The following is a 13,587-nucleotide window of genomic DNA, read 5'->3' on the forward strand; positions in this document are numbered from 1 at the left end:
TGTGCCTTATGTGTTTAACTTTTTTTCATTCGACTAGAAATTAATGTCTGTATTAACCCCTTGCGTGCGGGTTTATTTCTCCCGCTGTGCGGTGGAAATAAACGGCGTTCGCGATCACGACGGCTCCCGGCTGTCATGCGCACACGCCCACCGTAATGCACGCCGTCGTGCGCACACATGGGGTTAAAAACACTCTTGCCTAAAATACAGTCCTCTTTTTGTTTCCATCAAATGAAGGTCGGCTGGCAAGTGAGCCTTCATTATACATCATTTCTTTTCAGGTCATATAAACTAAAGAAAGACTTCCATGAAGGCTCCCTTGCTATCCAATGTTTATTTGATAAAGAAACGGAAACACGCACCAGACTTCAGTGTCTTATGTTTGTCTGACATTGATATGCTTACTCTGCATGTGTTAACACATTAAAACCAGGCCTGTTGACTATGTCACGGCTTGTTTAGCTACTGACCTGGGAGGTCTGAAGAAAGAATTCAGCAGGTGGGATTTGGGCTCGGGAATCAAGTGAATGGCAGGAGATGAGAGTGACACTTCGAGGGGAATCCAGTGAAGGTTATGGTCCATCTGGTAATATTTTTAGATGATGATCTGTGCCGAGGTCTGTCTGTTGAGTAGGCTAACTGCAAGTATTCCTTCCTAGTAATGCTCATTTATTAATGTATTCCCTATTAGAGAGGTACGTGCATCTTGGTATGGAACACAGGCACAGGTTTGTCATGGTGGAATTGACTTGATGCAATAAAAACATTCTGATTGGCCCTGTACCCACTTAACTCACCCCGTCCACTCTTCACATCTGAGACCCTCAAATATCTAGATTTCTTACCTTTCTTTAGCTCTCCATTCCTCTTTTCCCACCTATTGTTCTCCCTGTTCAGCAGTTTTTCAGCTCCATTTCCCCTTTTTAGGTCCTGCCTACACAGCGCACGCTCTGTTCTGCAAACCGTATTGTTTACAATTCAGTGAGCTTACAACCCGCCCACAGCATACATTAGTTGTTTTCATTGTCAGACTCATTTGCAGTCTCACAATTGCTTAGCTCCTGTAGGTTTCTCTTCCTTACTTGTTTGCTCCTCCCTTGAGCATGGACCAAGTACATGTATTCTTCCTCGTCTTTGTTCTTCCTCATTTTTTTGCAACACCCGATTTATTTTATTTTGATTTTATAAGCATTTTGCTATTATTACTGGAAGTGCAATATGCTTTCCTAATTTCAAAGCTGGCATACAGCTTCTTATTTATGTTGCTTTTACCTATTTGCTGTCTCTATGGACGATTTAGTTACTTACAACCACAAATGTACTATTCTAAGGCACTGTACACTACGCTACTCTGTTGTTTACACCTCTCAGATCTACACCACTCCATACTACTCCACTCTTTGCCACTCTACGCCTCTTTACTCTATGCCACTCTGCGCTCACCACTCTGCTCCTTTCCACTCTATGCCACACTTTTGCATACAATGCCACTCTACTCTGTGCCCCTCGCTTTGCTCTGTGCCCCTCGCTTTGCTCTGTGCCCCTCGCTTTGCTCTGTGCCCCTCGCTTTGCTCTGTGCCCCTCGCTTTGCTCTGTGCCCCTCCGCTTTGCTCTGTGCCCCTCCGCTTTGCTCTGTGCCCCTCCGCTTTGCTCAGTGCCCCTCCACTTTTCTCTGTGCCCCTCCACTTTTCTCTGTGCCCTTCCACTTTTCTCTGTGCCCTTCCACTTTTCTCTGTGCCCTTCCACTTTTCTCTGTGCCCTTCCACTTTTCTCTGTGCCCCTCCACTCTGCGCTGTGCCCCTCCACTCTGCGCTGTGCCCCTCCACTCTGCACTGTGCCCCTCCACTCTGCGCTGTGCCCCTCCACTCTGCGCTGTGCCCCTCCACGCTGCGCTGTGCCACTCCACTCTGCGCTGTGCCACTCCACTCTGTGTTCCTCCACTCTGCGCTGTGCCACTCCACTCTGCGCTGTGCCACTCCACTCTGCGCTGTGCCACTCCACTCTGCGCTGTGCCCCTCCACTCTGCGCTGTGCCCCTCCACTCTGCGCTGTGCCCCTCCACTCTGCGCTGTGCCCCTCCACTCTGCGCTGTGCCCCTCCACGCTGCGCTGTGCCACTCCACTCTGCGCTGTGCCACTCCACTCTGTGTTCCTCCACTCTGCGCTGTGCCACTCCACTCTGCGCTGTGCCACTCCACTCTGCGCTGTGCCACTCCACTCTGCGCTGTGCCACTCCACTCCGCGCTGTGCCACTCCACTCTGCGCTGTGCCACTCCACTCTGTGCTGTGCCACTCCACTCTGCGCTGTGCCACTCCACTTTGCGCTGTGCCACTCCACTCTGTGTTCCTCCACTTCACTCTGCGCTGTGCCACTCCACTCTGTGTTCCTCCACTTCACTCTGCGCTGTGCCACTCCACTCTGTGTTCCTCCACTCTGCGCTGTGCCACTCCACTCCGTGTTCCTCCACTCTGCGCTGTGCCACTCCACTCTGTGTTCCTCCACTCTGCGCTGTGCCACTCCACTCTGTGTTCCTCCACTCTGCGCTGTGCCACTCCACTCCGTGTTCCTCCACTCTGCGCTGTGCCACTCCACTCTGTGTCCCTCCACTCTGCATTGTGCCACTCCACTCTGTGTCCCTCCACTTCACTCTGCGCTGTGCCACTCCACTCTGTGTTCCTCCACTCTGCGCTGTGCCACTCCACTCCGTGTTCCTCCACTCTGCGCTGTGCCACTCCACTCTGTGTTCCTCCACTCTGCGCTGTGCCACTCCACTCTGTGTTCCTCCACTCTGCGCTGTGCCACTCCACTCCGTGTTCCTCCACTCTGCGCTGTGCCACTCCACTCTGTGTCCCTCCACTCTGCGTTGTGCCACTCCACTCTGTGTCCCTCCACTCTGCGCTGTGCCACTCCACTCTGTGTTCCTCCACTCTGCGCTGTGCCACTCCACTCTGTGTTCCTCCACTCTGCGCTGTGTTCCTTCACTCTGCGCTGTGCCACTCCACGCTGCGCTGTGCCACTCCACGCTGCGCTGTGCCACTCCACGCTGCGCCACTCCACGCTGCGCCACTCCACTCCACGCTGTGCCACTCCACTCCACGCTGTGCCACTCCACTCTGCGCTGTGCCACTCCACTCTGCGCTGTGCCACTCCACTCTGTGTTCCTCCACTCCACTCTGTGTTCCTCCACTCTGTGTTCCTCCACGCTGCGCTGTGCCACTCCACGCTGCGCTGTGCCACTCCACGCTGCGCTGTGCCACTCCACGCTGCGCTGTGCCACTCCACGCTGCGCTGTGCCACTCCACGCTGCGCTGTGCCACTCCACTCTGCGCTGTGCCACTCCACTCTGCGCTGTGCCACTCCACTCTGTGTTCCTCCACTCCACTCTGTGTTCCTCCACTCTGTGTTCCTCCACTCTGTGTTCCTCCACTCTGTGTTCCTCCACTCTGTGTTCCTCCACTCTGTGTTCCTCCACTCTGTGTTCCTCCACTCTGTGTTCCTCCACTCTGTGTTCCTCCACTCCGCGCTGTGCCACTCCACGCTGTGCCACTCCACGCTGTGCCACTCCACTCTGCGCTGTGCCACTCCACTCTGTGTTCCTCCACTCTGCGCTGTGCCACTCCACTCTGTGTTCCTCCACTCTGCGCTGTGCCACTCTACTCTGTGTTCCTCCACTCCGCTCTATGCCCCTCCGCTCTATGCCACTCCACTTTACTCTATTCTGTGACACTCTACTCTATTCTGTGACACTCTACTCTATTCTGTGACACTCTACTCTTTTCTGTGCCACTCTACTCTGCCACTCTACGCTGCTCTGATGTATTCTGTGCCACTCTACTCTATTCTGTGCTACTCCCCTCCACTCTACTGAATGCCTTGTGCCGCTCTACTCTATTCTATGCCACTCTGCTCTTTGCCACTCTATGCCATGCCACTCCAATCCACTCTACACCATTCTCCTCTACGCCACGCCACTAATGTTTAGCCATGCTGAACATCATTCACGCTGTACAACCTGGCTAAAAGGCATTAGCAAAGCCACTAGCTCTCACATTGGCAAATCCTATTGACTTTGCCAATGCTTGTTTTCACTGTACCTTCACGCTTCCAGGACTGAGTCTAGTCTACACATGTTAGAGTCAAAGCATCATATAAATCCAAGTAGGACCCACTACATGTAATGTGTTGGGTAATACTATGAATGGGTTGCGCAGTGGCAAGATCATATTTACTAGACCAGCTTACTTCGATCCATGTAATTCAGAGTACAGGCTCGGCTCACCCTTAGTGAATCACAAATGCAAGCAGGAAGGTAGAGCTCATAAAGTGAACATGGAACCCACAGAGTTAAACTCGCCATGGCAATCTGCTTGGCTCTCTTAATCGGCTTACTTAGGAATCTGCTGGGAGCGTGGGTGGCCGTGCGTGGGGAGTGATCTGAATTCATGGAAAGGGAGACGGGAGAGCAGCCGATGATTTACTCGGAGCAGACTCATCCCTCCCTCATATGAACCCTTACCTTGCATGCCTGGGCCCTCTAGTCCTTCGGCTGTGGACGAGAGTCGTGAAAGTGGACTTCTCTCAGCCTGTGGCTCCTGTCTTACATGGAGAGCCTCACAAACCACAAGCAAGGGAAAGGCAGCCAGCATTGAGGTGGAGGGTGAGGTAACAGCAGAAGTGAGTCATTCATTGTGAGAATCTGAAGATCAAAGTGTGGAATTCCGTAAAGCGCAGTCTCTGTTTGGGCTTGCCCTTCCTTCACTCAGCTGTTTTTTAATATGACTGTATATTTAGATTGCTAAGGCACGCTTATGAATAAGAGCAGAACTTGGTATGGCCACACTCGCACCTGGTGCATAAAGCACATTGTCATTACTCCCATTCATGCAAAACAATCATTTACGTCAGGGGTTCTGTGAGATTGACACTTATGCAATTCAGTGACAGATCAGCAACAAAGAGTTTTGCCTGACACATTTTAGTTTAATGTTTAACAACCCTTAAGGACCACAATGGGAGATCTGAAGACGGTATTCGCAAAGCTCATGGTAGCTAATGCATGATGAAGTAAGGGAGGAGCTACAAGGAAAAGAATTTAAACAAATGCACTTTGTAAGAGGACAGTGTGAGGGCCTTGCATGCCTAATAGAAGGTAGAGTGGCCTTATGTTTTTGGTGCCATAATCTCTTGTGTTAACAGCCTGTGTGTGATTACAGAAAGAGCCCCCTGCTATGCATGCCTATTGCACAGGAAAATGCATGGCTATCATATGCCTCATGGAACCGAGAGTCTGATCAGCTGATTGGCACTTTAGTCGAATTAGTCTGAGAGTGGACAGGCAGGAATCAAGTCTGAAATGACTGAGGTGCATGGGCGGTCTTGTATCTTTCCGCAACTGGGGTTTGGGGAGCTAGCAGTAACTTCAGTCCATTAATCTGACGTAACATAGGATGGTGCTCACTTCTCTCAGGTACCTGTCGGTCTGACATGCCTAACACTAGCCATCAGCCCAGGAGTCTGATATGGCTGGCAGCGCAGGGGTTTTTCGGGTATCTTTTGGTGCCTCAGTTTGATGTGCCTCCCAGTTCAGGAGTCTGACATAACTGATGATGCGTGGGTCCTGTATGCCTTCCCTTGTGTGGGCAGGCCAGTAGTCTGATGGCACCAGGGTATGTCTGGATGTCCGGTGTCTCCAGCCTGTTACTTCTTTGATGTGCTGTTATATGTCAGCGAGAGCTTCAGAGTGGCTTCGCTAGTGATGGTGAACATAGGTTTCCTAAGTATGCATCCTGTAGATTAGAGGGGATGGTTCTTATTACACCCATTAGACGTTAATGCGGATTTGTGAATGCATTAATGAAGCATTGAGACAGTTAAAGGGCAATGTTGAGGCACATGGAAAATAATTGTGAAGGGTAGGATTTGGTGTGGCATCTGTTGTGTATTTATTCATCAGCAGGAGGGGATCCATGTCACGAGTTAGAACATGGCGAAGCTGTGGAAAGGGTCTAGCGAAAAGTGCTGTATATATGTACATGAAGGGAAGACACATTTTCTCACCCACCCAGCTCAGTGAAAGTATTTGGGAAGTAGGCTTGGCCCTCGTGAATAGAACAACTGAAAATACATTTTTGTAGATCACTTTATCTTCAAATGAACAATTCTAGGCATTAGCATGCATCTAATCTATTAAATTCCCAGCACACTTTTAATTGTGTAATTTTGATAAAAGTTTTGCACAGTATTGCTGATAAATCCAGTGAGTAAAGCATTTCTATTTTTCTAAGTTAGAAATTTATTTCGGCCATTTATTTCAAGCATATGAGCTAGTGTAATGTGTCGGTCTGTTGTGACATAAATATATGTCACATTCATTTGTAGTAATAAACGTTTTTTCTGTCTTCAAGAATATTGTTTCAGTGTTACTGGAACATTGCATAAGGTAAAAGTGCTGAAACCATTAAAGAAACTCTGCCTAGAAATAAGTTCCCGATTGGCAAAGTTTTTTTCCTCCCACACAGTGGCACTTACTGCTGAAATTCCAGGAGTAAACTACAGCATCTTATAGAAGAAAGCTTTGTTAATCAGGTCCTAAAGACCCTTATTCTTATGAGTTAAATAAATGTAAACGTTTTGCATATGAAAGTTTAAATAAATTGAAGGTGAATGAAGTAAACATTAGACACAGTGAAGTCTCATTTACCTGTTGAAGGCAGAGTTAAGGAAGTGGATAATTCTCCCAAGGTTTAAATTAGTAACTTGTCCTTTCAGTAACATTTTTGTCCATTTCCATATTTGTGTGATATAATTTGAGCAAGAATAGATTTTTCTGTTCTTTAAATACTTTTGCATTGTAATGTTGCATGTTGCGTGTAAACCTTTGAGCTTGAAAGCAGCGCGAGAGAACTCTACAAAAGTAAGTTTTCAGAGAATACCCGTGAAACGGCAGCTGAAGATTGGTTCTCCCATCACAGTGTGAAATACCTCCCTCTTTGTCTGATTTCCGAGTAACATTGGCAGCTTCTAAACAGCACGGTCATAGACGATTCATTAGGGGACTGCAGGCTGGCAGGCGGAGATAACGGCAAATCTCAGTTTCATTAACTTTGATGGGTAAAAAATGATGGGGCCTGGACTCGGGACGTGGCTGCCAGCCACCCAGTCACATATAGGCTGCTCCAGCGAGAGTAGTTTATAAAGCGTGTCAATGTTGAGGCTTTTGTCCTTTGACAGCAAACAGTCAATTAGCTGAAGTCTGAGATTTTATTATACCTGCGAACTCCTGTTAGAATTTTCAAACGCAACAATTAACTAGATGCGTAGGTATGTTTGCTAATATTATTGGGTACCTTAAACATGAAATTTATTTCTCATGAAGACACAAATCTATTGCTAGAGTCTAAAATCCTTGTATCAGGCGAGGAGTGGATGGAATAATAGAGATAATGGAATGGTAATTGTTTTGAATATAGATTGTAATATTTCAAATTATTTGTGGTGTGGTTGCGTTTTGCCCTTGGAGTGTTTGGATGCAACCAAATGACTCAGAACCTCTGATGTGCGATAAAGCGATATGGTAATTACATTTTTTTTACGGTGCACAATCCAGACTTGCTGCTTTTGTGCCGGACTTGTCTACTTGTATGTAGAACTGTCTCAGATCTTACTGGAGAGTAGAAGTGTTTTTTCTTTTTTCGCTCTTCTAAAACCTACTACTGCTTTGTCTTCCAGCCCACGACCCTTCCTCAAGGCACTATTAACATGAACCAGTGCACGGATGTGGTAGATGGAGAAGGCCGGACGGGCCAGAAGTTTTCCCTGTGCATCATGACCTCCGAGAAGGAGCACTTTATCAGAGCAGAAAACAAAGAAATAATCAACGGGTGAGTGGATGAGTCAAGAGGCTATCTCTGGGTGCTTTTTGTAGCATTGATGGGTCAGTCCCATAGTAGATTTATTCATTACTTGTAGTAATACATCTGCCTCAGGTGGTCCAGGCTATAGTTGGCAGATTTGACAAGAACATTCACTGTTATATATGATATTACATATTCATGGCCAGTGATATTCACCCCCTGCGTAAGCCAATGAGTGATACGTTGCCTCCTTCACAGATGGAAGTTTGTGTGCATACTGAAGATGACCCGTAATTCAGTGTTGCCTTTGTGTGCTAATTAGCAAATTTGGCATGTCTGGCTTTTGGAACGGAATTCATTTTCAGATTGGGTTTCATCAGATGGCTTGCATTCAACTTTAAATCGTTGGTGATATTCCCTGTTGAGTCCTAATCCACAATTGTTTCTCACGGTTATGAAGCCTCATTGATGCTAAGTTGCTATGCCTAAAATGGCAAAGCACACATTTAGTGGCGTCATATTCCTGTGCTTTCCCATGGGCAAGAGTGGCATAGATAGAGCCTATTGCATCACTTCTCCTTTGTGGTCTAGTCTTGACCCCTTTTTCATCCATTTTAGTGTTTGTTCTGTCTGTTCTTGGGTGTACAGTCTTAGATTCATGCTTTTAATTACTGGCTAGCTACTGCTTATAATAAAACATTGCAAAGCCAATGGGTTTCACCTTTGGGACCTATTGGCTTTGTCAATGGTTTTAGCCATGCTGTCCTGCATCGCTCATAAACAGGAAAAAAAGCATATGCAGTCGGTTGCATCATTTTGTAGACGTGTGCACCAAGCATTCACAGGCCTACCAAATGATGTGATTTTTTTTTCTTCTTTTTGTTTACTGATGCAAGAAAGTAACTTGAGTAGAAGGGGAAGCAACAGAGAAGGGGCAGAATCATGGAAGGTGGGGAAGAAACAGGAGGGCAGGTGAAGTAACACAGGGGGTCGGTGTAAAAATACAGGGGTGCGCAGGACAGCGCCAACACGGTGAGCACAGGTTAGGGGAAGTAATATGGAGAGCATGGGAAGGGAAGCAAATGGACACAGCAACGGGGAGGGGGGAAACGAAGGAACAAGAGAATGGAACGTGAAGTTAAAGTGCAAGGGAGAGCAGCCAAAAGGGCAGCTTTAAAAAAAATTACATTTTTATAATGTTATGAAAAGAAATGTGGTGGTTGAAGTGGGATAACACAGAGAATAGGCCAAATGCTTGCACTATCATGGAGTGTTTTTAGAAAAAGGAAAAAAAAGGTCCTAAAAAGCAGACACTTGAGGAAGGATCGAAGGAGTCAGTCGAAGAGATGGTAAACAGGCTGTGGCCCACATATGAGACTAAGGCTAGATAAATTGGGGTAAAACAAATAAAATAAGTAAAAGTAAGAAAATAAGAGTGACAAACCCAAAAACCGATGGAAATTAATGGACGGAGTTGCTTTCAGGCTGCACTGTCTGACCGGCTTCAACCTAAAAAGATATGGTTACATATTTTTGAGCATTTTATGTTCAGAAATTTTAGGTTCAAATATATTAAAATAAACTAGCCTTTATTGCTTCATTCGGGGTTGTGGCTTGTTGAGGCAGTTTTGGATCCAGAGAACTATTGTGTACTGAAGGTAAACGATTTATACTCCTACTCTTGTTCAGTCTGCATTTGTTTTGAGACAGGACTAGGCACCATCCAAAGGCACCACTTCAAACTAGGCCTCGTCAACAACTTAGTTCACTCGTGAACTACCCTTGTTCGTGAACAGATGGTTGCAAACCAGTTGTTGTTTTATTGACCAACCATTGTTGAAATTATGTTACTAGTTAGAAAGAAAACCTTGAACAAAATGTTGGAAATTGATATTCTGAGTGGTATTCATTAACCACACATATTCTCATTTTGTTTCACTTGCTACAATGTATAAATTGCATTATTAATTGCATTGCTTGCTAGTGCAGCATTATGCTGCAGCACTCTAAGGGCAGGAACAGTTGACAGAATAAATTATGAACGGCAAACAATTTTCGGTGAAATAGAAGCGCCGAAGCTGGAGAACACAATCGGAGCAGGAAGACCTCTGAGTAAAATCATAAAAAAGTCACAGGAGATACATACATGTATGTTTATGGCGTTCCTGCATGATTCTGCAGTGAGTGCTGAAAAGGGCCTAGAACCTTCTGTTTTGTAGCTCCTGCAGAGGCAATCTCCATATTTAAAAAAGAAACTGCTTGAACCCTAATACTGTTCCCATCAGTGATTTAAGTATGCTTTAGTGTTTATTACTTCCATTCGCTGGACAAATACTGCGCATTTACACTTGACTTGATATCCTGTTCTTCCCTTGGCAAAGCTTTAGTGAGCTTGTTAGATCATGGCAATTCTTGTGAACAATCTTCAGTCGTCCTACATGCTCTCAAATGTGACGGCGGGTTTTTGAAGGTTTCAAAGGAAGCCTTGACAGTTTTCCAGCTGCACATGTAGGGGTGAAACTGGTGAATGTAGTGTTATTGACCAAACCAAGGACCCCCCATTTCCTCTGACCTCCTCCCTAGTCCAAAATGTCTAGACTCTCAGAAACACCCTTCTTTCAGGAGAATGGATGCCTGTACTGGCAACTATCCCTTACCCTTGTCAGTTTTACCTTTCTCCAGAAAAAGATTTATCACAGTGGGGAAATGGCAAGCTATAGGTAATTGTCTGGGATGTGACCATTCCCTAGATCTGCTTCTGGGGAGATTCCAAAACCGCAATGAAGTGGCATTTATAAGGGGCAATAGATGATTCTCACTTTATTTTTCACTATTTCCAGATTGTCTTTGGATAAATAATTACACAAAAAAGGTAACAGAATTTTACTACCAGGCAGTGCATCTATGATATATAGTGGAGTGGGCTCGGCACAGCATCGAAAAACATTGCTGCTTCTTTGATCAGGCGGTTGCTGGCATTACCTATATGGAAGGTGCCCTGGCTACCAAGGCCCTATAGACCTGTGGGAGTGTATGTTTCTCTGGTGCTGTGTGCTACAGTTGGGGTCTGAGATGGAGTACAGCTCCGGCAGGGCCTATCTACCCCCTTGTCTCCATTGTCGCCGATAATGGGAAATCCAGATTTCCTACCGGTGCAGAGTGGATCACCTTTTGTGGCCTGACAGGAGCCAAACTGTAAACGTATAGGCGATCAGTTTGACATAGAGGGCCTCATGGACTTTCCAAAGCTCCAATCTGCATTTGGATTACCCTCAACACCCCACTGGCAATATATGACAATCTGTCATTGGTTGACACAAACCTGGATTTGACCACATGCAGCTCGGGCGCTCACTCCCTTTGAGAGATGGCTCCTTATACGTTCCTCGGACAAGAAGCTTCTCATAGAAATCTACGCTTTCCTTCTTGCCCTATAAGGCACTGAAATCTGCTGCTCAACATAGGCAGGACAAAAATGCCAACACAGTTCGCAGACAAGGATTGGCATGATATCCTTCACCGAGCCAGAGCATCTGCGCTCAACACTACCAGTAAGGAAATGTTCCTAAAGATCTCCCACTATTGGTATTTTACCCCAGCCAAAATTGCCCAATGGAACCCAAATATAGATAACACCTGTTGACGACAATGTGGGCAATTGGGTACACTTACACACATTCTATGGCAATGCCAAGATTGCCTCATTTTGGGATAAGGTACTCAAAGCAGTGAATAGCATGTTTGACACTGACATTCCTAAATTCCCCAGTTATATCCTTCTAGGTCTCCCTATTCGTTAACATACCCATTGAAATCATGCAGGGGTCGAGCGATCACGTTTGCTCTGGGTGCCGCTAAACAGATCCTTTTATCTAGATGGGGGTACTGACACCATTCCAACACACCTAGATTGCCTATATAAGCTTTGGGATTTCTTGGAGAGGGAGAAACTTACCTCAGTGGCTACACATAATCTTCTTTCTTTTCATAAAACATGGGGGTCCTGTATCCGTTACCTCTCGGAGGAGTTTCAGGAACTCACTTGTCCGCTCTATCTGCTGATTCTCCGTCTCACTTCTAACACTCCTGCCCTCGAGGACCTAACCCTCGTAGTTTATTATCCTGTGCCGGATTTCCCTGCATCCCTCAGCCTTCACACATATTCATGGTGCCGCAAATTACCCCTCCCTCCCTTCCTCCTTGTTGTTCCGTCATATATATAATCGTTGTACGATTCTTTCTTGTTAGTTCTTAGTATAACACATATGAGTTGATCACCACCAGCCAGTGGATGTAGGTATGCTGTTGTTGTATCCTTCTTTGCTTTTGAAAATCAATAAATAAACAAGATCTTAAACCTAAAAAAGGTAACAGTAGTTATGACGGTAACACTACTGTACTTATAAGGTCTTGGATTGACACTTCGAGCAATAATCAAATATGCAAAAGAAATGATGCGTTAATAAGCATGGAGAAAAAGCAGATGATGTGGGACTAGAATGCTAGATGAGATGCAGCTGGCCTCCTAGGCCATTGGATGACAATGTAGTGGACAGCAAAATAGTGTTGCATCCCTGGACCAGCCAGGGTGCACCATCTACTAAGACGACATCATTTGGGCAGCAGGGTATGAGAGTTGAGGATATGTAAGGGGCCACATTAAAATACCTTCCATCTTTTGTGGTGGTAAAAGTTGGTTACCAATGGAACAGCTGGTGTTTTCTCAAGGAGGTGTCAGCTGTTGCACTAGAACTTGCAGCCAATACGCAGGCCACCCAGAAGTTTACCGAGCCAGTGTATTGAATTAATCTTGCAACAAACATTTTCTGCCAAAACAATTGTGTGTCAATTATTAAAAACAGCATAACGTGATTTTTAAATGTTTTTAATTCAGCTTCGTAATTGCTAGGGGCAGGAATGTTAGGCCAGGGCCACTAGAATTATGCGATTGTGCGGGTGTAGTGTTTTCCGCAGAACTATAGATTTGCCACATAATCACAATCTGCTGCATATTCTGCATCATTTAACCCCCCATAAAACCTGTTGCGTGCGTCCCTCCACCGCGTTTATGTCGAGTTGTGCATTAGTGGTGGGTTTTATCCCGCTCTTGCTCGTACAATTTGCTTTCGTTTCTGACACGGCTTTGATTTAGAGGTAGGCGAGCCACTGAAAGCTGAGGCCAGGCTCGACCCTGAGGCCTGGCTCTGGCTCGACCCTGAAGTCTGGCTCGACCCTAAAGTCTGGCTCTGCCCGGGGTCCTGTTGGAACCTCGAGTCCCTCACTAGCCGAGCTTTCTCGAGGTTTTTACCCAGGGTGTGGTGTTACAGTTAGAGGGGCCGACTATGGAACTGAGGAACTTGGTTGGGGTCTCGGCGTGGGCTCAACATCGTGTGATTCTCGGCAAACAACTTAATCTCCCCATGGCTGAAAAAACGCAAATAAGTTTGATTTAGTGTATTGGTAAATATCTAAAATACCTCGGGGTCGATTTAGTTTGCGCTATATTAAAACTGCAGAAATGCACACAAAAAAAGTAAAAACAAAGCGTTGACATTAAAAAAGTATTGCAAATAGATACTTATGTTGTGGCTGATTAGTAGTAAGTGAAACCACATAGCCTCAATAAATCGCAGTTTACCCTCTTAAAATGTTATTTTGGGCAAATATTTTATTTCACAAAAACTTCCTTTTCTTCATTATCCTGTATGAAACCACTTTCAAATACGTTAGCTCGG

General features: G+C 45.9%; 1 protein-coding gene across 4 annotated transcripts in view; it reads left to right on the forward strand.

Annotated features, from left to right (window-relative positions):
• Positions 1 to 13,587, forward strand: part of MPRIP (myosin phosphatase Rho interacting protein) — a 753,461-nt gene that overhangs the window by 239,130 nt on the left and 500,744 nt on the right. For all 4 annotated transcript variants that reach the window (XM_085628921.1, XM_085628923.1, XM_085628922.1 and 1 more), the window contains exon 4: positions 7,728 to 7,879. In XM_085628921.1, coding sequence (XP_085485047.1) covers positions 7,728 to 7,879 — 152 coding nt within the window. The remainder of the gene's footprint in view (positions 1 to 7,727; positions 7,880 to 13,587) is intronic.

The sequence above is a fragment of the Triturus cristatus genome, chromosome 10, assembly GCF_964204655.1.
Source record: "Triturus cristatus chromosome 10, aTriCri1.1, whole genome shotgun sequence".
In the NCBI taxonomy this organism is placed as follows: Eukaryota; Metazoa; Chordata; class Amphibia; order Caudata; family Salamandridae; genus Triturus; species Triturus cristatus.